Here is a 25,560-nt window from a genome sequence, read left to right on the forward strand (position 1 = left end):
GCTTGCCAACCAAAGTACTTGCCATGCTGGTTAGGAGAGGGAGGCAGTGGGTGGTGGGAGATAACTCTATCAATGATTTTAACTGAATGCGATCTGAACGAATATTATAGGTTTCCACTTTCAATAATTTTTTGTTACTAAAAAAAATCTTATTGCACTTAGTAGCATTGAACTGGTATCTCTATTCACATGGAGTGGGTGAACCGCACCATCCAGCCTGGGGATTACTGGCCATTGCTAGAAGCTTAAATCACCTACCTGCAGATTTTTTATTTTATCTTTATTTTTAAATAAAAAATTGGATACAGTAGTCACTTCTAGATTCGTTGGAGATTCCACCTCTCCCCTGACACCATGTCGTTCTGCTCTGTTAAGAGTGCCACTCTCCAAAAATTTTAGAGGAGAGTGTTTTGACACTAGAAAAATGCCCATATCGCTGTTTCCCGCCCCTTCATGCTCTCACCGCGAATTGAGCTCTTTCCTGTCATATTCATTTCCTTTCCAACTCTCCCTGAATTTCGTTTCCAAACACTCACCGTTACATCTCTCTGTCAAGCGGTCATATTGTCATTGCCCTTCGAAAATCTTCAGAAGAACCATGGCTTGCTGCTCCTCCGCAAAGCCGGTTGAAGCGGAAGGTTCATCTAACACTCAAAATTCACTGACTCAGGTTGGTCTTTCCCTCTGTGTAGGACACGTATTTTAGCACTTGCTATTTATTCCTACAGATGCAAAGAAATCAGTGAATTTCATAAACAGTTTTGCGATAATTTCCGGTTTTCAAGTTGCTAATTAACAAGCTATGCATTGTGATTACGGGAGTTATACGGGTTTATGATACATCCAGGTATTAAGCGGGAAATTTGCATGGAGGCTGGTGTAGATCGTTTCCTTACACTTCAATAAGACGAACCTTTAGTAAACTAGAAAACCAGATCATGATAATATCCACCTCAGACTTGCAATCCCTGCCTCAAGCAGGGATAAGTCTTAGTTACGATTCGCTCATAAAGTGCATAATGCTTCACTAGCCAGTTGTGAAAGAAAGTCTCAGACGGCCAAACTGTAGACAAATATGTTTCACGTTTTTTTGTCTTAAAAAAAGCCAAGACACTTGTATTCTGATATGAAATTATCTTGTCAACTCCTTTTAGCACATATGAGGAACCAACTTGTCTCATGGATCGGAAAGGGTAACTTATAATGGCTTGATAGATAGTTTATGGGAAAGAAAAGTCATTCTCAAGGCTGAAAAAAGTCCTAGATGGTTATGTATGGACCCAAAATTTCAGAGAAGTATAAAGTCATAAACTGTTAACTTAACCGGCATTCACTTTAAAAGTGAGAGGCTTTTAAAGAGAGAATGAAGGAGATAGGTTTCAAGCAGAAAATGACTCTCTGCTTGTAAAGAACTTGAGCAAGGGGAATGTACTGCTATTTTATTCGTGTAACTTAAACCTGCAATTTGGAAGAAGAAGGAAAAAGAAGAAAGAAGAAGACTACACTAACCATCTCTGGCATATGATATCAAATGAGACAAGCTGCCCTCTTTTCCAGTTTGACTCTCATTTAAACTACCTACAAGAGAAAACCTATGGCTGCCATCAGTTGATGGTCCCTTTAGTTGATATGGCAGTTCCAAGTACTTGCTTTCTTCTCCATAGGAAGGTTGACTGAAATTAAAAATTGTGAAGGAATTTCTAGGTTAATCTAGTTTTTGTGGGAGGATGGGCTGTTTTTAATGACCACTCTGGTGTCATTATTTTTATGTACATGCCCCATTGGGCGCTTGTGGTTCTACGAAGACCAGCTTTACGCTCTTCTTCATGGATTATGCTTATATTGCCAGTCTCTATTGTTGTCTCTCATCATGGAGGGGGACTAAGAGGTTGAGATCACTGGTTCGCTTCATTGAGAAGATCACCATGGCTTTTACTTCATTTTTATTTTTTTATTCTTATGATGGGCTTTATAATTTGTGTGTGGGTATTGCTGCTGTCTGGAAGCATGTAATTAGAAGTGTAAACAATATAACCAATTCTTTAGCTAGAAGTGGAGTTTCACTGCAGCATGTTATTCTGATGGTTCTTTTCCCTTAGGTACGAGTTGGTTTTCATATCTTGCTTTTTTATGACTCTATTTGATGCTGCCATCTTTTGTACTTATGTATATTGTTCTCCTTACAAGTTCTCATCCTTTAAAATCACAAAGAATCCAGTTGTTATGACTAATAAACCTCTGAATGAGCCCTTTGTTTTGCATGCAGGATAGCCTATTGTATGCAAAGGCATACTGGGTGACTAGATCTATCATTGCTTGGAAAATGCAACCAAGTGACAAGTTGTGCTATCTATATGCAAGTAAAAGTGGGAACCTACATATCTCTGATGATGGAATTGAAGGTTAGAAACTTGTCAATACTTTCAGATCATGGCTATAGCCTCAAATTTTGTAAATTGCAATTTGAGGCTGTTATTAGAGCTTTGATCAACTTCTATGGTTATTACCATTGCATGTAAAAACCATGTGGATTGGGCCTTTGACAGTGGCTACATGGGCACTTAATGATATGGTTGTAGACAAAAGTATTTACTTCTAATTTCAGGATGGATCTTTGCTGTGTGAAAGTAATTTTACCTAGAGTCTAAAGCAGCTTGTTCCCCATGCTCTCAGGGTATGATGTGAAAATTCAGCTTCACATGTGCAACAATGGCCTCCCTACGAATGTGAGCTTCTGATATGAGCTGTACATGCTAATTTTCAATATTTTCTTTAGCAACAGTTGGTTTTGTTTGAGATTATCAGGAATCACCCTATATATGAAAATTTATTTCAGATAACTCAGAAATTTCCTCATATTCTTGGTTATAAAGCATTCAAAATCCAGTCTCTGACAGATGTTAGAGATCTTCTCAAATGTCAATTAGCCATTGCTGCTTTTAATGGTGAGGAACAGTTTTAAGCCTTCTGGTTCTCCTTTTATTTGTTTAAATGATGTGAATTTTTTTAAACTAACTTGCGTTGACTGGATTTATTTTCTACAGTGGATGGGAAATGTAGCACTGCAACAAGCCTGCAGCTCCCTGGTGTCCTAGATGATTTATTCTCGTATACAGGTCCTCTTGGTGCTGTGTTCTCCAAAAGATCTATATCACTTCATCTGTGGGCTCCTACAGCTCAAGTATGACATCTTAAATCAATTCCATCTAGTTTCTAACGCTCTCTATCAGTTTTTTTTAATTTACTGTTTTTTTTTTTGTGTATCTTGCATGCGAAGCCAGGTTGTAAATGTCTTTATCTATCCAGACCCATCAAGTGATGAACTTTTGGAAAGTGTCCAACTTGAGGAGATAAATGGTGTTTGGAGTATTGAGGGACCTAGGGGTTGGGAGGGCTGTTATTATGTATATGAGGTTTTTGTTTATCATCACACCACTCTCAAAATTGAACGATGCTTGGTGAATGATCCTTATGCTAGAGGGTATACCAATTTGTTTCCTTGTGTAATAGACTAAAGTTAATACATATCCAAAAAGAGCATGGTTGCCAGCCTTAGTACCTTCACATTTATCAATGTAGGCTGTCTGCAGATGGCAAGCGAACTTTGTTAGTTGATCTTGATTCTGATGCTTTAAAGCCAGAGGGATGGGATAAGTTGGCTGATGAGAAGCCAGACCTTTCTTCTGTTACTGACATTAGCATCTATGAATTGCATGTAAGAGATTTCAGGTTAGTAACTTCTGCATTGACCAATATTCAACAATATTTTTAGCAAAAGCCTCATTTCATGTGATCTTGGTCTTATGATTCGTTAAAATTTGTTTTATGCATGTTTTTTTTGGATAATATTTAAATAAACTGTAGAAGTTGATTCATGGGCGGAAACAGTCTCCTATGACTTGATTTGATCAAAAGCTCTCTGGTAGATCCTTCTTTTTCTTTTAAGAAGACAAAAAATACAAAAGAAGACAAATGATGACTGGTCTTTATGGAAGTTTATGAGAATGTAAAAACATATACGCATAAGAGAAAGACAGGGGAAAGAGAGAAGAAAGCGAGAGAAAGGAATGGAAATTATCTGATTTGTTTTTAGATGACCAGCAGACCTCCTTAAACTGACTATTTATCATTAGAACTTTTAGGTCAATGAGGAGTGCTGATATTCTCAGGAATAGAAAATTAGGAGTTTTAGTACAACAAGGATCTCCAATATACTCAGAAGTAGAAAATAAATAGGACTATAAAAGCTGATCTACATTGACTTTCTAAACAAACATAACTTAAAAACTGAGACAAAATAAGCATATTGACATTCTGGGTGAAGATGATCCTGTTAGGATAATATGTCAATCCATTATTTATGTTTTGGGTGGAATGGAAAAGGCTTGTTAGAATATTTTATTTTGAAGAATAAGTGTGCTTATTCTCAACAAAAAAAAAAAAAAAAAAAACTTGTGCAAGAGTTATAATAGGTTGGTGATTTCCTAGGGAGTCCTTGTGTTGCACCCCTACAAATTCAATATAAAAATGATTTGTACTGTTGACATCAGGTTTAACATGTTTAAGTTACTTGTAGCATATAAAAGTTGTCCATGTCTATTAATATTCTGCTTGCAATGAATGTTTAAACTACTGATTTTGGTTATTCCTTGGTTTTCTATCAGTGCCCGGGACCACACCGTGGATCCTGATATCCGTGGTGGCTATCTTGCTTTTACCTGCCAGGTAGTCCTTGTTGTGGATGAATTGTTTGTCTGCAGATTCTGCTGAATGACTGTGCATCTTGTTTTTTAGTTTCTCTTGCACTTCAGATTATTTATGCATTTATATGAGGTAAACAGATGTGGGAAAGTGGAAGAACCAGTCTTACTATTGCAAAGTCTACTTTGTGCTGGTAAAAAATCTGAAGCTCTTGTTGACTTGCTTGCTAAGCAGGGAGCCTCCCTCCAATCTTTTGTTGTTAAGGCAGTGCTCCCTTGATTGTTTGTTTGACTTTTTCGTTGGAATAAAATCTCAACCTTTTCAAAAAAATAAAAAGACCTGAACCTCTTGATAATTTCTTGTTGGTTTGTGTCCTCTAGAAAATCCTCTCATGAAACTGCTTGTAACTATAAAAATGTGCATTAGAGTTAAAGATTTAGAAGAAATTGAGAAAAGTGAGAAAGTGCACATTAGGAGTTGGCGTTAAATAAAAAAAAGAGGATTAAGCACTAACAATCAACCCTTCTTCCTCTTCTCCTTCCTTAACTGATTGCTTATTACTAACTCTAAATCATTAGTTATCTGACTGACATCCTTTGTTAGATCCTGCGAAAAGAAGTTTCGAAGATGAAGAGAAGGAATGAGAAAAGAAAGAGAGAGACATGTGTCATTAGTTTTCTGGGATATTCTCGTTGAAAAAGGGTACAAATGTTACGATCCTATTCGACGGAAGATATGTGATAACCGATGTGACCTTAGTTGAACATACTCCATAGTTTTCATCATCTATTGTGTTTCCTGTATAACCTGAATCTCCTTCAGATAGCCCTGTTCTTGTTGTAGTTTTGGATGTACCAGCTTCATCGAGTTCTTCATTGCCTCTTCACGTTTACAGCCGTCCCTCTCGTGCTCCTGCAATACCTCCAACAATTACCTCTACTGATCTCTCTTCTCATGATCTCCTAGCTTCCTCATTGCCCGTAGATCTTGTTGTCTCTAATTTGGACCTGCCTATTAGTCTACGAAAAGGTAAACATTCTTGTACTTCTCTTCCGATATCCAAATATGTGTCTCTTGATTTTTTGTCCCCATCCTTGAAGTCCTTTGCTATGTCATTGTCTACTTCCCATATACCTCTTTCAGTGCAAGAAGCCTTGTGTTCTCCAGAATGGAAATAAGGTATCGATGATGAAATGAGTGTGTTGGTGTCTCAGAGAACTTGGCATCTATGTGATCCACCTGCAGGAGCAACTATTGTGGGGTGTCGTTGGGTTTATACTATCAAATATAATGCTAATGGCTCTATTGAACGATACAAAGCTTGACTGGTAGCGAAGGGGTGTACGCATACTTTTGGAGTTTATGTCTTTGAGACATTCTCTCCTGTGGCCCGATTTACTTTGGTACATATCTTAATATTTGTGGCTGTTAATAAGGGTTGGCCTCTCTTTTAGCTCGGTGTGAAAAATGCATTTCTATATGGTGATCTATATGAAAAAGTGTATATGGATTAACCTTCTAGGTATGTTGCTCAGGGGGAGACATGAAAGGTATGTAACCTGCAAAAGGTTATTTATGGACTTAAACAGAGTCTACGGGCCTGGTTTGATAAATTTAGTGATGTGGTACTATAGTTTGGGTTCTATAGGAGCCACTGTAATCATTCTATGTTCCTACTTAAAAGGAAGACTGGTATGATGGTTTTGGTTATCTATGTAGTTGACATTGTTTTATCTGGTGATGATCTTGATAGTATTACAAAAGTTAAACAATAATTGGCCACACATTTTCAGACAAAGGATTTGGGCTCTCTCAAATATTGGGCATTGATCATTTAAAAAAAAAAAAGTACTGGGCATTGAAGTCGTTCATAGCAAGTGAGGTATTGTTCTTTTTTAGAGAAAATATATATTGGATATATTATAGGAGTATGGTTTATTAAGTGCTAAACCCATAGACATCCCCATGGAGGTTAATCATAATCTACATGTCACCTAAGGTCCTACACTCAAGGATAAAAATTAATACTGACGGTTAGTAGGTAAATTGATCTATGCTACAATTACCAGGCCGGATATCTCATTTGCTGTGGGAGTTGTAAGCCAGTTTATGGAAAATCCTTAGAAAGTCCATTTTGAAGCTGCTCAAAGGATTTTGAAGTACTTGAAGGGTGCACTTGGAAAAAGTTTTCTTTATACTCAGAATGGGAAAGTTGATTACTTGGGTATTCTGATGCCAATTATGCTAGGTGTAGATGGATAGACGTTCTACGTCAAGGTACTGTTGTTTTTTTGGAGGCAACCTGGTAAGCTGGAAAAGTAAGAAACAAATAGTTGTAGTTGTGGATAGGTCCAGTGCACAGGCCGAGTATCGAGCAATGGCTCTTGAGTTTGGTTTTACGTTACCTGACCCTATGGTTATGAATTGTGATAACCAGGCAGCCATTTTTCTTGCTTGCAACCCTGTATTCGATGTGAGAATGAAACATATGGAGGTTGATTGCCACTTCATTAGAGATGTAGTTATGCAAGGGTAGGTGGTAGCTCTTTATGTAAAGTCTTCAGATCAGTCATTTCCCATTTTTTCCACATTACATTTTTCTCTGTATGGCTATTAGATAGAGAATGTCTTATTTTATCTCTACTTAAAATTTCATTCAATTTAGACATGTATTTTAGGAGATATGTAATTTTGAGTATTGATGGAAGTTTTTGTCCTTTTATAAATTTTCACTTAAACCCTGATTATAACGAAGCTGGCCTGGCCTTTCTGGCTGGGATTTCAAGGCAGCAAAGCTGCTCCTCTTCCAAAAATTCTTTTTCCTCTTCTATTTTCTCCCCAAATCACATATTTTTTCAGTCCTAAGTCCTTTGTCTGAAATTGCTTTGCTAGATACTCTGTGGACCTGCTAATTGCTTTTGAATTATTTCCTGTCAACACATTATCACTCACATATACAACAAGAACCATGATTCTTGACTGTCTTTTTAGTACGAACATGGAATGGTCACAATGACTCCATACAAACCCAAAATTCAAAACAGTTGCACTAAACTTGTCAAACCAAACCCTAGGGCTCTACTTCAGAGCATAAATTGCCTTTTGCAACTTGAATACCTTTCCGGTCTCCCCTTGAGCAACATACCCATGAGGTTACTCTATATACACTTCTTCTTGTAAATCAATATAGACAAAGGCATTCTTAATAACTAATTGATGTAAGGTCCATCCTTTATTCATTGCCACAAACACAAGAATGTGGACACAGGTAAGACGAGCAATAGGAAAAAATGTGTTGAATATATCAACGCCTTAGGTTTGGATGTATTCCTTTGCCATTGACTGAGCTTTATACCCCTTAACACTTCCATTAGCTCGTTACTTGATAATATATACTCATCGACTTCCTACAATGGCTGCACCTTTAGGTGGTTGACAAAGTGTCAATGTACCCCTAGAAATTAAGGTCTCCATTTTTGTATCCATTGCTTGTTTCCACTTAGACAACATTAAGGCCTCTTGCATTGTATGAGGAATAGAAGAAGCGGACAAGGACAAGGCAAATATTTTATAGGAAGGGGACAATAAATTAAGAGACACATAACTAGAGACTGGGTGATAAGTACATCACCATTTTATTTTCAGGAGTGCAATGGGTAGAGCCGAATCAAAAGGTCCAGTACCTGTGGATGAAGAATTCGATTGTTGAACTTGAGAAAGAGACTCTTGTTGCTGTACGTGGTGGTGTTGATACATTCATATGAAATGACATAGTATGTGTGGCCTTGTGTAGGTACTTATTTTTGAGTTCAACCACCCTATTTTGTTGAGGAGTGTAGGCACATGAAATTTGAAGTATAATATTGTGCTAGTCACAAACGATTTGAATTTTTGATAAGAAATTTTCAAACCATTATCGATATGAAAGATGCAAATAGATGTCCAATAATGAGTTTTTATTTCATTGAAAAACTTGGTAAATACATTAAAAACTTTGGATTTTTCTTGAAGGAGATACACCCAAGGCACTCTACTAAATTCATCTATAAATGACACAATATTTAATTCCAAAGTTACTGGAGACTCTACATGGGCCCATACATTTGAATCAACCAAAGCAAAAGGACTAGTACTTTGAGTCAAAGTAATTGGAAAATGTGACATTAATGCTTTCAAAACTAACATGATTCGTATTCGAAAGACAGATCAAACAACATAGAAGGAAGGGAGTGATGAAGCTTAGCTGTAGAAGGATTACCCAAATGCAAGTATCCTGAATACAATGAAGTATGTGTTGATAAAGTTAGAGCTTTCAGAACTTTCGCATCATCCAACAAATAGAGCCCACCCTTCTCATACTTGGAACCAATTGTTTTCTTCATCTACAAATCCTGAAAAACAGTTAACCGAAAATTTAGGAACAAATAAGACATTTGACAGGGATATATGTAGAGTAGTTTAGACACACCCTTACCATGGACCTGTGAAGAGGACCCATCCACCAGGGTCATAATGCAGTAAGTTTGTGAAGGAAGAATTGATGAGAACAAAGTAGGCATACCTGACATATGTGTGGGTGCTCTAGAATCAATGATCCGGGATGGACTAGTGGATGCATGTAATGCAGTCATACTTGAACTTGTCATTGTGGCATTTGCTATAGACGAAGATCCGGTGTCCTGATTCTTGGATGATGATGATGTGTATGTCAATTGACATAAACGTTGAAGTAACTGGTGAGTTTCGCCTTGAGGTTTGTTGCTTGAAACTTTTTCATTTGTAGCTGAACTAGAGTTTGCCCATGCTAGTTTTCCAAAGTTATCCTAGTATTTGTCTAAAAAATGATTACTTCTCCTAGTGGATACACCTTCTATCACCCTACCACCACGATCTGAACTATTCCGACCATGATCCCATCCACCCCTCCATGACCTCAGGGGGTGTCAGATCTGATAGGAGTAGAATGAAGATTAAGTACTGATGCTTCAGTTGGTGCTATTTCTTTTTCACTTTTATTTACCACTATACTTTCTACTGGAATCACACGATTAAAGGCTTTCTCAAGGGTAGTTACTTCATCATCAACTAACATCTGTACTCAGATTTCATTGTACTGTGATCGAGTCCTTCTAAGAAGTGTGCAGTTTGAATTTGATTCTTTTCTTTCCTAAGCTGCTTTGTATTTGTGGTACATGGATGAAAAACACTATTTTTTGTAGAATACCCCACTGACAGTTTGGGTACCCCCATCGCATGCTAAAGTATTTGGCATATAAATCATATAACTTAGAAAGATTATTCTCCTGAGACAAGATAGATTCTAAGGTATCCTAGTCATAACTTGGTTGTCTTTTGCTTCCTAGTTTTCTGTCATAGGGCTATACTTCTCTTTCCTTTTTGCTTTCAAGAAAATAAGAACTGACCATGATAAATTCAGATAATTTTTCTGTTCAATTTGACCGAAGTAATCTGAATTGAACGAGAATCCTTGCTTCCAAAACATCTAGAGGAATTAATTGGAGTAATAACCTCTCCAGAATCAGTTATCTTAATGCAGCCAACCAATAATGCTATCCAATAACAATCACCACAAACTACGACCCACAAAACACACGAAGAGCAGCACAAATGTATCTTAAGCAATTGAGATAGATGCAAGTGGCCCCCCGCACACAAAATTGAATTAAGGGGAGGTCTCCCTCAATTTAATTTCTGTTTACCTTTTGTTTGCAATAAAATCATCACCTTTTTCCCACACACAAAATTGAATTAGGGCAAACTCTAGTATATCAATTCAACACTTCCAACTTCGTTTAACATCAATTAGGCATCAACTATAAGCAAAATCTTCACTTTATGCAGCTGCACATACTGAGCACGGACTGGGCAAGCCTGTGCAGTGTAGGCCTGACCTATATTGAGATCAAGGCAGAGATAAACCCTCTCGGGGTACAAACAAGCGTAGGAACTGCTTAAAAGGCAGCACAAGCCATCAAGTGGTTATGGCACAAAAGAAGAGGAAGATTAGAACTTTACTCAATCAGATATGTAAAATTGGTGAAATCTTCTATTAAGGAATAGTCCCACATAGATTAGTGAGTACAAAAATCTTGAGTTTATTAGTTGGGAAAGAGGCTTCTTAAGTTGGCTAGTCATTTTGGGATGGGCCTTGGACCCAACTTCACATGGTATTAGAGCATATACTCATATGTGGGCATCCACCCAAATTATCCACATGTAGAGCCAAAAAAAACAAGAGGGCTACACGTGAGGGGGAGTGTTAAGGAATAGTCCCACATGGATTAGTAAGTACAAAAATCTTGAGTTTATTAGTTGGGAAAATAACTTCCTAAGTTGGCTTGTCATTTTCAAAGTAGGGGTCATAGGTTTGTAGTGAGGAAAAATAAGGTTGAATAGGGCTGCCAAAGCTCGCTTTCACTGCTCTAATACCATGTTGAGTTGAGTCTGGTTTTATCCCAAAATGACTAGCGACTTAGGAGGCCTATTGCTTAACCAGTCCATTAACTTTCCTTCTAATTTCTCTATGTGGGACTTTTTCCCATTTAACACTCTCCCCTCGTTTAGGTTTATACATAATGGGCATGCGACATGTCCACATCATACAAACAATCTGGTTCTCAGTTCAAGGAGCTCAAGCAATGCAAATAACATAAGGAGTTCCCACTGGGCCTCGGCTCATGCACACAACCTGCTTTACCATGAGAAATAGCAAAGAAGAAGAGAGAGAGGAGGAAGGAGGAAGGAGGAAGGAGGAAGGAGGAAGAGGAAGAGGAAAGAGAGAGATGGAAAGAGTGCCTGGAATAAGCACTCGTTAGGGCTGAAACTTGAGCCCTCTCAATTTAATAACTCACTTAAGTGAAAGTCAGCCAAATTACAATAATGCCCCTCATTACATAAAATTCAACAACTCCCCAAATATTTGTTAGAATAACTTGAAACTTGTAACATAGACACCTACTGTGTTGACTGACTTACTGCAACACTTAGAGGGCACACACAAAAACAGGAAAGAACCAAAATGCCTTTATATATGTATTTCAACAATTTCAACAAGGATGATTTGAATTAACTTGTTCTATTTTAAATCCTGGTAGACTGTTAAAGTCTATAACTTGTCTAATCTTAATAATATTCACATATTGTAGGAGTCAGCAGGTATCCGACACTTGAAGGAGTTATCTGATGCGGGTCTTACTCATGTGCATCTCCTGCCTAGCTTTCAGTTTGCAGGTGTCGATGATCGCAAGGAAAACTGGAAGTATGTAGGTAATGATTGTCACGAGTACATGAGTCTGTTATTTTTTGCCATTTTGGTTGATTTCTTAATATTTGTGATGTTATTGTCATCTTATCAAGTTTTCCTTGTCTTAGATGAGTCTTTTATTAGATATTAGACAACTAGTGGATCGATTGTTGCTTTAGTAGTGATGTCTGTTGTTTGTGGTCCTAGCTCTGCCCTGATGGGTGTGACCATCTACTATTTGAACCAATCTCAAGAAAGGCAAAAAAAAAGAAAAGAAATTGGAAAACATTTGCGTGATACAAGTTGGGAAACTATCTTTTGAAACGATGAGAATTTGATTAGGAGAAAAGGGGAATTACCAAAATACAAAAGGGTGCTTAAAGTAACCTGCCCAAAACAAAATATCCAAATAGAAACCAAAAAATGCTAACTACATCACGAGTTATCATCTGATGGAGGTAATTGTAGGGGTTTATCCTCAATTTGGAGATTGATATATTCTCTTATCCCTGCTTTCGCCTCTGCTAGTAAATTTTATGTTGGAAATGGCTGATCTTTGAATTTCTGGGAGGATGGGTGGATAGGACAGGAACCCCTTCAGTCTTCGTCCTGGAATTTTTTTCTCCTATCTTCTCAAAGGGAGATATCAATTGCTGAAGCTTTTGAGGGGGATGGTTTGAACCTGCACCCCAGGCGTGGTCTTTCGGATACCGAGGCATTGGAGGCTAGCACTTTAATGGAATCTCTCAAGTCTTTAAGACTGAGGCCTTCAAAAATAGACAAGCTGATTTGGAGGCTAGACAAAAGTGGTTTTTTCTCAGTATCCTCCACTTACAAATTTGTCAATGGTTAGCATCTAAACCAAAGTGTTCATGAGATCTTCTTTGCATGGCGTCTTTGTGTTCCACCGAAGATAAATTTTTTCATATGGAGTGCTTTGCAAGGGAAAATACACACAGTTGATGTACTCAAAAGACGAGGCCACCCTGCTATTGATCCTCTCTGCCCCTTCTGCAACTCAAAGAATGAGACAACCAATCACACCCTGCTTCAATGCTCCTACTCATTTAAAGTGTGGACCTCAATCCTAAGTAAGACGGGGCTTCAATTTTGTATGCCGGCTGATATGCTATCTTTTAGTAAGTCGCTCGTTGGTACCTCCTTCCCTGGGCTTGGAAAACTTATGGTCTCTCCCTGCATTGGCTTCATCCCCTGAGGTATTTGGAATGAGCGCAACCACATGCGATTTGTGGCTAAATGTGATTCCGCGGAGAGAGTACCTGAACGTGTCTTGGGTCAAATCTCAGTATGGCTTCTTACCAAGAGGCCTTTCTCCTCTTATGTGGGCACCTCTATCCCCGTCAACTGGAGCACAATGGCAAGAATGAGGTTTGCTTCCAAGGCCCCAGTCATGTAAGAATGGATCCCCCCAAAGCATGGTTTCCTAAAGTTGAACTTTGACGGTTCTTCGCTGGGCAATCCTGGGATTGCATTTTTTGGGGGAGTTATCTCAGACCCCTCTGGCAACTAGATTTTCTCGTATTCTGGTCTGTTAGGCATTGTTGATTCCACGTCGGCTGAGCTTCAAGGTCTTCTTGATGGGCTTTGCGTTTGCAAAGACAATTGCAGTGGCCCTCTGCATATTGAAGGAGACTCAAAGGTGGTAATTGGTTGGTGCGAGTATGCTTCCTCTCCCCTGTGGCGCCATTGGGACTCTTTTAGGGAGTTTCTCGAAATTGCTTCTCAATTTTCTTGTATTTGGTCTCACATTCCGAGATCTGCCAATTCGGCAGTAGATGTGCTTGCTAGGACTGGAGCAAATCTACAATCTCTTGTTGTTAGGGATTTGCTCCTATAGCTTATGTATTTTTCTCTGTTACTATATATATATATACACACATCTTTTTTAAAAAAAAAGAGTTATCATCTAATGGAAAACTATTTCCTATGAATGTGTGCAGAAAAGAAACCCCATGATGAGCTAATTGATCAGCCAATAAATTAGCAGTCTAAGGGGTGTGCCTTCAAGAGATATGCATCAATGTGGAAATGCAAAAAATCTTATCATAAATGTGAAGCAGCCTTCAAGGAGGAGGTTTCTCTTTAAGAATCTAACTAATGACCATTGCTGAATGGCCTTCCACCTTAAGAGGACCTGCATGAAACTCCATAAAGATTCTCAATTGGCATAGAAGAGCATCGAGCTCTTCTTCAGTGGAATCACATTGACGAAACAGAGCAGTATATACTTGTGTGACTGAAATTGAATGGTCTTAGAAAGCTCTTCTCTTCCCCTTGTGGGCCCAGATTTTCCTCTTGAGCTACCTTCAAAATTCAGTTTGAACCACCCATCCATAGGACACAACTAGGAATCAAGAAAACATACCTGACAGAGGAAGAAGCAGCCATGTATCCCTGATGTCCTCTCATTACCCAGCTCTCAATATGATTGAAAAAGGAGAGCTTGCTAACCAACTGCATGTAATGAACAGCATGCTCAAGGACCCTAACAAGACATTGCTATTGTGAATATTTATTTATTTATTTCTTTCCACCAGACCGGAATGATTGCAGCACCATCAGTTCCTCTCAAGTTTTTCATTAGATGTGGCATAGACCTCCTAAAAAAGTGCACTATAAAATCTGAGAAGGATGTAGGGAGAGAGATGATATTCTGACTTATCTAAGATACTATACACCTTAAATTGGATTCTATCCACATTTGCTCTCTATCAATAAGCTGGTTAGTGGTTAGTATTTTCCTTTAGATGCATAGAAAATGCTGAACTTCGGGGGGGGGGGGGGGGGGGGGGGGGGGGGGGGGTAGGAATTTACTAAACTGAGGATTGTGCAAGATGATTATTTTTTTTTTTTTTGAAATGGTGATGATTTTATTACGAAGAAAAGCAAAAGAATACATCAAGGGAGGCCTCTCTTAACAACAAGAGATTGCAAGGAGGGACCCAATTTAGCACACGAATAAATAGCCGAATTGGCTGATTTAAGGACATGGGACCTAGTACAAGAGGTAGTGGAAACAATGTCCATAATATCAAGAAAAAACTACCAGTAATGCCACCGGGGGGGAAGAGGCAATGGAGCACCAGCCAATTACAACTTTGGAGTCACCCTCCATGATAAGCGGACCTCTGAAGCGGTCTTGGAAGATGCTAAGCCCGTGGAGGAGGTCAGAGAGCTCAGTAGTGGTCAAGTCCGCAACGCCGAGAGGACTAGAGTATGACATAATAGATGTGCCTCCAAGATAAAAAATCACCCCCCTCAAAGCAAACCAACCCCGGATTCCCAAAAGCATTGCCATCAAAGTTGAACTTATAATAACCGGTGGGGAGAGGCTCCCAAATATTGACCCGGCGGGGCACAGAGGGAGTGGACATCTAAGCAATAATCTTTCAGTTGGTGCTGGAAGGGGTACAAGAGAGGCAACCAAATTCTTTCTGAGTGCGAATCCAGGTAGAGATAAGGCCCATAACAGTGCAAATCATCTCAACGGCATAGTGTGAGGCTCGATTAAACTGTTTGGAATTCCTCTTCGTCCAAAGGCACCAAGGGATGTAAGCGACGCAAGCCGCTAACGGGAGCTTATAGAGGCTGGGGAGACGAGTGCCAGATTAGAAAAGACACATGGTGCTCAGGTCAGGGGGGGTGCAGAAACTGAGGCCCATGCTGTCAATCATAGAAGTCCAGACCCTGCCAGGCGAAAGCACAGTGGAGGAGAAGGTGGCTGATGGTCTCGGTTTCCACCCCGCATAGTGGGCATAGAGGGTCAGGAGCAGTGTTTCCACGCCTAATAAGATTGTCAGCTTGACAATCCTATTGCGGCAGTAATTCCAGAGGAAAAATTTCACCTTTGGAGGAGCCAAGAGCCGCCAAGCAAAGGCAGCCTGGTGAGGGGTGGGAGGCTGAGTCCAATCCATAAGATGATGATAGGCTGAGGAGGCCGAAAAGCGCCCGCTGTCATTAGGAAGCCAGATCAGCCGGTTTGTCACCAGAGGACGAACCTTAACACTGCCAAGACCATCAATCATGTCACACACAGATATGGCCTCCACGTCAGTAAGGCCACGTCTCAGACGGAGATCCCATGAGCCATTCCCTCACGCATCAGAGACTGAGAGGTCATGACAAGAGGTGATATGAAAAAGAGCCGGAGGGGAAGAGGCAAGAGGACCATCATCCGACCACCAATCCGACCAAAAGCGAAGGTTGGAGCCATCACCAAACAAATGAAAATGGCCTTCCAGATAGGTGAGAGGTGACGTTTGTTGTTGTCAGTGATCCATCTACCAAAAAAAGGCCTAAGCTTGGAGGCCACTATAGGCTTCCAGGAGGCTCCCGAGGGTGAGTTGAGTTTCCAGAACCATTTGAGGGGCAAGGTCTGACCCATTTTTTGGGTGCGTTTGATCCCAAGACCGCCCAAGTACTTCAACATACCAATATCATCCCAACTGACAAGATGGTAACAGAACTCAGTTCCAGTGCCACGCCACAGGAAGCGTCTCTTGATCATGTCAATGCGCTGGCTGATAGAGGCTGGGCAAGGTAGGAATGAGAGAAAATAGTTTGGAATATGCAAGGCACGAATTGAGGAGAGTCGGTTTGCCCACCGTAGAGAGCATCCTATCCTTCCAAGTGGAGAGTCGCCACTCAAGCCGCTCAATGACTGGGGCCCATAATCCCATCCTGAGCCGACAATTAGTAAGAGGAAGGCCCAGGTAATGAAAGGGGGTAATTGCAACTGAGCATCCCAAAGTGTCTGCCATGTGTTGAAGCAGGGAAGGTTCAATATGGTATCCCGTGATGGTCGTCTTCCCCAGTTAACCTTCTAACCAGAAGTGATCTCAAATAGGCCAAGAACGGCCTTAATTTTGTGGATCTAATCAAGTGTGCCCGCATCGAAGCAGATAGTGTTGTCCACAAATTGGAGCAAGGGAATATCAAAGCAACTCTGGTCAGAAACGGCCTCGAGCCAACCGATACTGCGAGCAGAGTAGAACATTGTTGATTTTCAGGACTCCATGATTTAGGTCATGGAGAAAAATGAGAGAGGCACCATTGGGAGAAAACTTGAGGTAATGGACTTAATCCAAACCCTCCCCCATAAGGTATATTTATAGATATCAAAACTACCAATATTACAAGTATACCCTTCACCCTAATAAGAGTGAAGAAGAGAGAAAACGTAAACTAATTACATCAGCGCCACCCCAATTACATCATATATTCCAACACCCCCCCTCAAGCTTGGAGGTAATGGCAGTGATCCCAACTTGAACCAAATAACATAAATATAATAATAATCTCCTCTATCACGGTGTTCCAAGGATAAGTACGAAACTGGACACAAACTCTCAAAAGGTAAAAATGGGTGATAAAACATAAGTCGAAACCAAACTCGAAGGATTTCGAACGAATATAGTGACAATAATCACTAAAGTGGGTAATGCCTGTCATTCACAAGACGACGATAAAAGACCCACGGGTACTAATAAAAAGTCTCAATGAACTTAAAACACCAAAAGGGACAACCAAAACAATGCTTTAAAAAGGGTTGGCCAATAAGGATAAGTGAGAGTCAAATAAAGGATGGTAAGAGAAAGACTGCCAAAAGGTAACGGGTAATGGGTAAAGAGAAAATATGAAGCTAAGGCCACCATGTGATTTATTTTTCTAAGAAATTCAAATTTTGCATCAAAAGAACCAATGCCAACAACAGTCACAAATAATGAACCCAAGGCAAGCAACCGAGGAGTTCTTCTTCAGAAATAATGTCTCAATCAAAGAGGCACAATAGCAACAGCGGAAATGGGCCAATGCCCAGATAACATGCACTATATGTGCAATTTTTAGAGTAGCGGATTACCGGTAAATAATAGAGGTCCTTAAAAATAATAAGGACACATGAAATAGTCCGCAGCGAGTCCATCAGTGAATAAGGAAGTTGCACCAAATCCGAGTAAAAATCCAAGATAATAATCCAGCCAGAGAAAAAGACCCGAGTCGCGCCGAGTCAAATAGTAGACTTATATAGCCGAGTGATCGAAAATATGTATGAACTTGGGACTTGGACTATACCGAGGAAGGAAATGACCCGGACCGAGTTGACTCGATCACTCGGTCTGGCTGGTGCAGAAACAGTACCCCTCAGGTCAGCAGGTTGGCTAGTTTGCTGGCTCGACTCGGGCGAGTCTGGGTCTCGGCAAAATAGAGTGGCCCGGCTGATTATTTCATGTTTCCTAAGTTAGGAAACATGAAATATATGAATAGTGTCTTCATCTTCCTCTTCTCGGCGCCGAAAAACCAGAGATCACGACGAACAAAGAATATCCAGGCAGCTAATCAAGCTCCAACCGAATTTACAGAGCAAATCAATACGGCTTCCAGAATAAACTCCTCTGAATAAACATCAATAAAATCAATCCAGCAAGGAAGATAAAAAATTTCGGAAGCTCACGGATATGTATCTCGGTATGGAAATCCAGCGGCAACTGAAAAGAGTTTCCGAAATATTCTGTTAACCAGCTTAACATTCCGAAATCTTCTGTTAACCAGCCTAACAACAGAGATGACCAGTGAAGAGATTAATAGGCATATATCCGATGAACAAAGGATCACGGACCAGAATTTTTCTGGATGCCGGCTTTTGAATCAGAACATGACAACGTCTTCATCCAGAAACAGCAACCAAGCTAGCAGTATCAATCAGCCAGCGTCTTGGTACCGTCGTCTTCGGCCTTCAAAAAGGGAAACAAAGCCGGATCAATTTTCTGGATTGACGGTAGATTGAATACACCTTACTGGCTCCTTCAGTAAATAAGCCATGGAAGATAGAGGCCACAATTCTGTTGTTAACGTCTGAAGACTCGGGATGCAGTAGTAGTATACCAGAGAACCGAAGATAATAGAGTTTCTGTAGACGATGTTAACAGAGAACCAATAATCATATTGCAGAGGAAGATGAGCCAGAAGGTAGCATAACAACAGATTAACAAGAAGGTCATACCACGGAGTAAGGCAATATGATTAAACGACGACCAGAGGTAGCATGACAGCAGATTAAAATGAGAAAAAATAACAGTTGTAGATTAATGGAGTAAGGTAAGGCATTCCATGACAAAACAATATGAAGCATTTATCTGAGTAATAGATTGTGGAAGCAAAGAAACAAGCAGCAATGACAACAAAGAGACTATGATAATCAAGATACCAAAGTAGAAGAAAAATGAGTTAGAGTAGGAAAACAAATAAATAGAATCCTAAAAACTCATAGTACGAGTCCTGAAAATCAATGCTCTAATACCATGTTGATTTTCAGGACTCTATGATTTAGGTCATGGAGAAAAATGAGAGAGACACCATTGGGAGAAAACTGGAGGTAATGGACTTAATCCAAACCCTCCCCCCATAAGGTATATTTATAGATATCAAAACTACCAATATTACAAGTATACCCTTCACCCTAATAAGAGTGAAGAAGAGACAGAAAACGTAAACTAATTACATCAGTGCCACCCTAATTACATCATATATTCCAACAAACATTAATGACATGTACTCAATAATAATGTTGAAGAGGAGCGGGGAGAGGGGGTCTCCTTGACAAATGCCATGAGAACCCTGGAAGAAACCACAGACCGTGCCATCCAGTAGCAGAGAGTATGATGCCGAGGAGATGCAACTGCATATCCAAAATCTCCATCTCTCTCCGAAGCCCATGCGCTGCATAATGTCTTCCAGAAGGGACCAGCTCACCTGGTCAAAGGCCTTTTTGAGATTGAGCTTGAGGACAAACCTCAGTAGACCCAGTTTGATAAAATGGTCAATAATCTCGTGAGCGGCCATAGCTGAATCGAGGATATCCCGACCTCTAATGAAAGCACTTTGACCCCTGTGGATGATGGTGGGAAGAATAACCTTGAGCCGATGAGCCAGGATATGAGCAATGATTTTGTACGGGCTTGAGATAAGGCTGATGGGTCTGAAGTCATGAGGATGTTCAACACTAGCTTTCTTAGGCACCAAGGTAATAAGAGAGGCACTGACACTCTTGAAGGTGATCCCTTAGTTGTAAAAACTGCGAACCATGGAAATGACATCCGATCTCAAGGTAGGCCAGCAGATTCTATAAAATTCCCTGTTGTACCCGTCAGGCCCCGGGGCCTTATCTCAACGAAGACCTAAGACCGCATCCTCGATCTCCAAGTCCGAGAAGGGAAGCACAATGAAAGCCACCAAGGTGGGAGAAATCGAAGACAAATGGAACCTAGTTAGGCGGGGGCGATGGTAGCACTCCTCTCTATAAAGATCTACAAAAAAACTGAGAAGAGCATCAGTAATAGAGGCCCTATCCAAAGTAACTTCATTGTCGATAGACAAGAAAGTAACCCGGTTAGTCCTTTGGCGGGCCGAGGCGATTGCATGAAAGAACTTTGTGTTGGCGTCACCCTCAACCAACCACTTGAAGCATCCTTTGGCTTCCACTGAACCCGTTTAGTGTAAAGAAGACTTTGGAAATTGCATTGTAGGGAGATGTGGCTGGAAAATTCCGAATAAGTAAGGCCCCTTTGTTCCTCAATCACATCAAGGGCAGCAATTTGAGACTGGAGAGAGGACTTGTGAGAGGTGGCATTGAGGCGACGCTTTGAGGACCAAGACTTGAGTTTTTCTTTGAGGTGCTTCAGCTTGCATGGGAGGGACCAGCTGTCATAGTTGGGGTCTCCAAAGGCTCCCCACCAAGAGGTGACGCTATCAGCAAAGTGCTTGTCTTCCAGCCAAGAGTTGTCAAACCTGAACGGGGCAGGGCCCCATTTGTCAAGTTTGGTGTCAATTTGAATGGGCCAATGGTCGGAGCCAGCACGACCTAAGATCGAGCCACAAGTGTTCCCGTAGAGCTGAAGCCAATCACCTGTGGCAAGGAAGCGATCTTGGACAGGATGGGAGGCTTTTGTCCATTTGACCACGTGAATGTCTTGCCAGAGAGGTTAATCTCTTCTAACTCAAAGCTGCCAATAAAATCTACTAACTGCCTCATGGTGGTGGAAATTCTGAAAGCAAGGGGGACTTCTCATTGCAGAAACGAATGGTGTTAAAGTCCCCGGTAAGGAGCCATAGAATGGGGTAGTGGGTCAGAAGATGGTGAACTCTTCCCAGAAAAAGCGATGCTCCCGGTAACAGGTGGGACCATAAACTCCAACCAGCTCCCAAGTGGATCCAATGCATTTGTCACGGAGCTTGATTCCTATAGAGTAGGAACCAATCCAATGATCTTAAATCTCAACCACAGATGAGTTCCAAAGCAAAAGAAGGCCTTCGGAGGAGCCATTTGCATTAATAGCAAGCCATTCCCAGTTATTACAGCCCCAAAGATCATGAACAAAAGTGTCAGAAGGATTCTGACATTTGGATTCTTGGAGGATTCCAATAGAAGGGCAACTCCTCAATAGGAGGCTTCGAATAGTGGCTCTCATTTGGGAGGAACCAGTTCCTCTTACATTCCAAGAGATTACAATCATTTATTTCCTTTTTTGCTTACTCCTAAGGCAGTCTTGCCTCCCGAGGAGTTATCAATGTATATCATGCCCATTCATCTAGCCAGTTCGGAAATACGATTCCAAGTTTCTTCTTCAAACTAGTCTCATTCAGACTGCAAAGCCAAGTAAAATTGCGGTTTCTATCTGTCAGCGGAGGGAAGCAAACTCTCCGAGGACCATATCCCCCTGTTTGTGGGGAGGGCAGGCATGGGCAGCAGAGCGGCTTCGACGTTGATAGGTGGCCACTGGAGGTGGTGAGCCAGTAGGGGGGGGGGGGGGGGGGGGTGTAGTGTAGGGTGGGAGAAAAGGGGGCCAAGTGGCAAAGTTGGAGGGGGGTGTCTCCCACAAGACCTCCAATGTGATACCAAGCCAGAGTGGAGATTGGCCGGCATCGAGTCAGATAAAAGTTGTCCCGGAGTGGACGCAACTTGGACAGATGAAGAGCGGGGCTCGGTCGAATCGCTGGCATTCAGCGGTGCTTCTGTCAAGCTTGATTAGAGTACCAAAGTGGCTGGCAATGAGGCCGAAGATGCTTTCTTCCCAAAACTCAGGTGGGAGGCCTATAATCTGGACCCATTGACCGAGGCCCCGTTGCTGCAGGGAGGGAGTCCAATCCCGGACAGAAGTGATAGTGGCGGAGGCAAGGATCCGGGATGCCATCCAGCGATCACCAATTGAGCGGAACGAAACAATCCACTCGCCTGGGCATAGATAAGATGCCAACAGGGAGTAGTCCAGGTGCAAGTGACAAGTGAACCAATCCGAGATGCATTGGCTCTCTGTCGGAGGAGTGCCGGAGGTGACCAAGGCTGCACAAAGGAGACGATTGATGCCGGGGCGGATCAGGTTCAGTGGGATTGAAATGGTTTGGTGATTTGGTCCCCAAGGTGGGGGTGGGTGGTTTGGATTTTGCGAGGCTAGGGGTGGAGGGACAAAGTCTGAAGTCGGGGCTGATTTCTAGGTTGAGGGATTTGCTAGGGTGTGGGTTGGGCAGAGGGTGGCGAAGGCTTTTTTTGGGTTGTTGAGATCGGGAGTAGAGGAGGGTAATCAGGTGGATGGGGAGGTCTGATACAGGGGTATGGGTGTTAAGCACCTAGCCAATACATCCCCAAAGACCGGCCTGTTAGGAGCGGAAGGCATAGGTACTTAACCTCAGGACCACAACAGTACACCCCACCTTCGCGAGCCGACGTCCACGGCGGCTTAACACTTAGCGATGGGGTCAGGGTTAGGAGCCCATACTCCATTACAAAGCCCGCGTATGGGATTTGCGATCGCCCACACAGGGACTCCCCTCGGGAATTCGAACTCGCGATGTGGGAGCCCACTCTGATACCAAATGTTAAACACCTAGCCAATACATCCCAAAAGACCGGCCTGTTAGGAGTGGAAGGCATAGGTACTTAACCCTAGGATCATAACAATGGGGCGGGGGGAGGAAATGTCGGATGGTGCAGGCGAGTTGCGTCTAACCGAAGCCGGAGTTGGTGGCCTCGTGGATGGTTATGTGGGCCATCATCATGAGCTCTCTGTGCTGTGAAATGCGGCACTTTGTGTGCCCACCTTGTCGAACAATGCGGAAACATAATCTCCAGGGGCTTGACCCTGATCCGAGGTGAGGTGTTGGAGTCCTCAACAGTTGCTGCAGAGAACACTGTGAGGAAGGAAGAGCCGGCTGAGACGGGAACAGTGACAAAAGCACTACGCACGCCAGTCTTCACGGTGATGCGCACGCAGGAGGTGTCACGAAATGTCACCCGAGCAATTGATGCCGAGGTGAGACCATAGGAAAAGAGGAGAGGTCTCGCAGCTCCCCCAAGAGGCATCGGCGTCGTACAGTGGTTCAGGAGGGACCATCATCCTCTTCGCCAGATCTCAGGTTGCCGTGTTGCCTATTAGACTTGCAGGTCTTTCCTGCGCCGTCGGAATTAGTGTGTCATGCTTTAGGAGATCTCGAACCAGCATCCTCTGCTGTCGCACGGTACTATCGCCTACAGGAGGGGAAAAAAATCGCCTGACTCCGTCCACGGGAACGGCGTCGAGGCTGGTAGTCCCGACCGGAAGGAGTTTCCGATCGGGAATGGTGATTCCTTCCCCCACTCTGGCGTCACTGGGGTCTCTTTCCTCGGCCTGGCCTTTCTCGGCGCTGGTCTCGCTCACTGCTCGACGAACCTTCCTCTCGAGTCAAAGCTCTCTCTCGATCTTCTCTCTCCCGATCTTCTCTCTCTCGCATTGATCCTTCATCTCTCGCTCGATCAGATTTTCCTCTCTTTTCGCTCGTCGCATCTCTCACACCTCTTTCCCGAGTTTCGCAGCCCTCGTATTCGTCGTAATCTATACTCTTGAATCGAGCCCTTTGTTTTCATCTAATCCTCTTGATTGTGTAGGATGATAAGTGTTAAATTATATGTACAAGTGTATTTTGGTCATTTCTAGAGTTAGAAAGTGTTCTCCGTCATTCATTAGTTATTTGATTCAATTTACAGTTTTTTATATCATGTTATTATCATTATAAAGAGTTTATTTGTAGAGGGGTAAATTTGTCATTATGCTTTATATTTCACTTAAGTGCTATCTAATAGTGTTTTTTTCGAAAAGGATGTGATTTTTTTTCAGAAAAAAAGAAAAAAAAGGAACAATGAAAGGAGCACCTCCTTTACAACAAACGATTGGAGGGAGGCTCCTTGCTTTGCAAGAGAGTCGGCAAAGGAGTTAGCCGATCTAGGGACATGAGACCTGCAACACAAAAACAAAGATACAATATCAATAGTTTCATGAAAGATACTGATGCCATGGGAGATCGGAAGAGGAGCGCCAACCAATGACCACTCTAGAGTCGCCTTCAATTAGGAGGAGACTACAGAGATGGTCGCGAAAGATAATTAGACCCTAAAGAAGAGCATAAAGCTCAGCTGAAGTGGAGTAAAAATTCCCCACTGGGCTGGAGTAGGTTATGAAGACAATTCTGAAATTTTATTCATATTGAATACAAGGACTTTATACAGGAAGGTATTGCTATTCTAGAAAATCAAGATATCAGGAATACAAATCTAATTTACAGCTAATACAAATCTGATTCTAATCTCTAGAAATCAGGAAACTATTATCTACTAATTTACAACTAATCTCCTATAATTAGAAATACAAATCTGTCCCTACAATTACTGCTATTTACAAAAATCTTGGGATTTCAATCAATTCCGAATTTCCAGCGCTCCCTCAAGCTGGGGAGTAGATATTTTCCATCCCTAGTTTGCTCACAATCCTCTAAAATGATGAAATCATTAATCCTTTAGTTAAGATGTCTGCTAACTGGTGAAATAATAAACTAATGTCATATTATTAGTTTTTTTAGAGAATCCTTCTTATAGTCATTTTTTCATAAAATGTTTCTGTCGGGTATGTTATTTGAATAGAAAAATATAACTGAAAAAGAGAATGATTAGCATAATCAAGTTATAGACGAAAAAATTAAAGGGACCAAATTCTTTTATTGCTATATTTCTTATTTTGGTTTACAAACATCTGCAGATTATGAGAGGCTTGTACAGTTACCTCCAGATTCTGATGAGCAACAAGCACAAGTCGTGGCTATTCAAGATGAGGATAGCTATAATTGGGGGTAATGTATATTAGCATGTATTGCAAGTCTTAAATTTATTGGAAGTATTATGCCTTTTAGTTACATGCTTATGGTCAGAAGTAAACTTCTGTGGCAAAGGTACAATCCAGTTCTTTGGGGTGTTCCCAAAGGAAGCTATGCAAGCAACCCAGAGGGACCAGATCGCATCTTGGAATTTCGAAAAATGGTTCAGGTGCTGATTGTTTCACTTCACATCTGTAGAAAGAAATACTAGATTTCTTTTGAACCTCAAGTGAATTTCATTATTGCCTATTTTTTCTCATTTCTCAAATAATCATAATTTCAGGCACTTAATCGCATTGGACTTCGTGTTATATTGGATGTTGTCTACAATCATCTTCATGGAAGTGGACCACTTGATGAGAACTCTGTGCTCGACAAGGTTTTAATTTGGTTGTCTATTT

The 25,560-nt window shown here is 41.3% G+C and overlaps 1 protein-coding gene across 4 annotated transcripts in view; it reads left to right on the plus strand.

Moving 5' to 3' along the window:
* Positions 1-375: 375 nt before the first annotated feature.
* LOC137940385 (pullulanase 1, chloroplastic) overlaps positions 376-25,560 on the plus strand; it is a 100,158-nt gene continuing 74,973 nt past the window's right edge. For all 4 annotated transcript variants that reach the window (XR_011110317.1, XR_011110318.1, XM_068785417.1 and 1 more), the window contains exons 1-12: positions 376-670; positions 2,267-2,402; positions 2,674-2,726; positions 2,837-2,945; positions 3,045-3,181; positions 3,282-3,481; positions 3,580-3,729; positions 4,665-4,725; positions 11,868-11,988; positions 25,045-25,135; positions 25,235-25,328; positions 25,443-25,538. Coding sequence is in view for 2 of the 4 variants with exons in the window: in XM_068785417.1 (XP_068641518.1) it covers positions 425-670; positions 2,267-2,402; positions 2,674-2,726; positions 2,837-2,945; positions 3,045-3,181; positions 3,282-3,481; positions 3,580-3,729; positions 4,665-4,725; positions 11,868-11,988; positions 25,045-25,135; positions 25,235-25,328; positions 25,443-25,538 (1,494 nt within the window). In the remaining 2 variants the exon portion in view is untranslated. The remainder of the gene's footprint in view (positions 671-2,266; positions 2,403-2,673; positions 2,727-2,836; positions 2,946-3,044; positions 3,182-3,281; positions 3,482-3,579; positions 3,730-4,664; positions 4,726-11,867; positions 11,989-25,044; positions 25,136-25,234; positions 25,329-25,442; positions 25,539-25,560) is intronic.

This window comes from Aristolochia californica, unplaced genomic scaffold (genome assembly GCF_029961685.1).
Source record: "Aristolochia californica isolate CCGP_79_NKW_82.1479 unplaced genomic scaffold, dmAriCali1.0.hap1 SCAF_9, whole genome shotgun sequence".
Classification (NCBI taxonomy): Eukaryota; Viridiplantae; Streptophyta; class Magnoliopsida; order Piperales; family Aristolochiaceae; genus Aristolochia; species Aristolochia californica.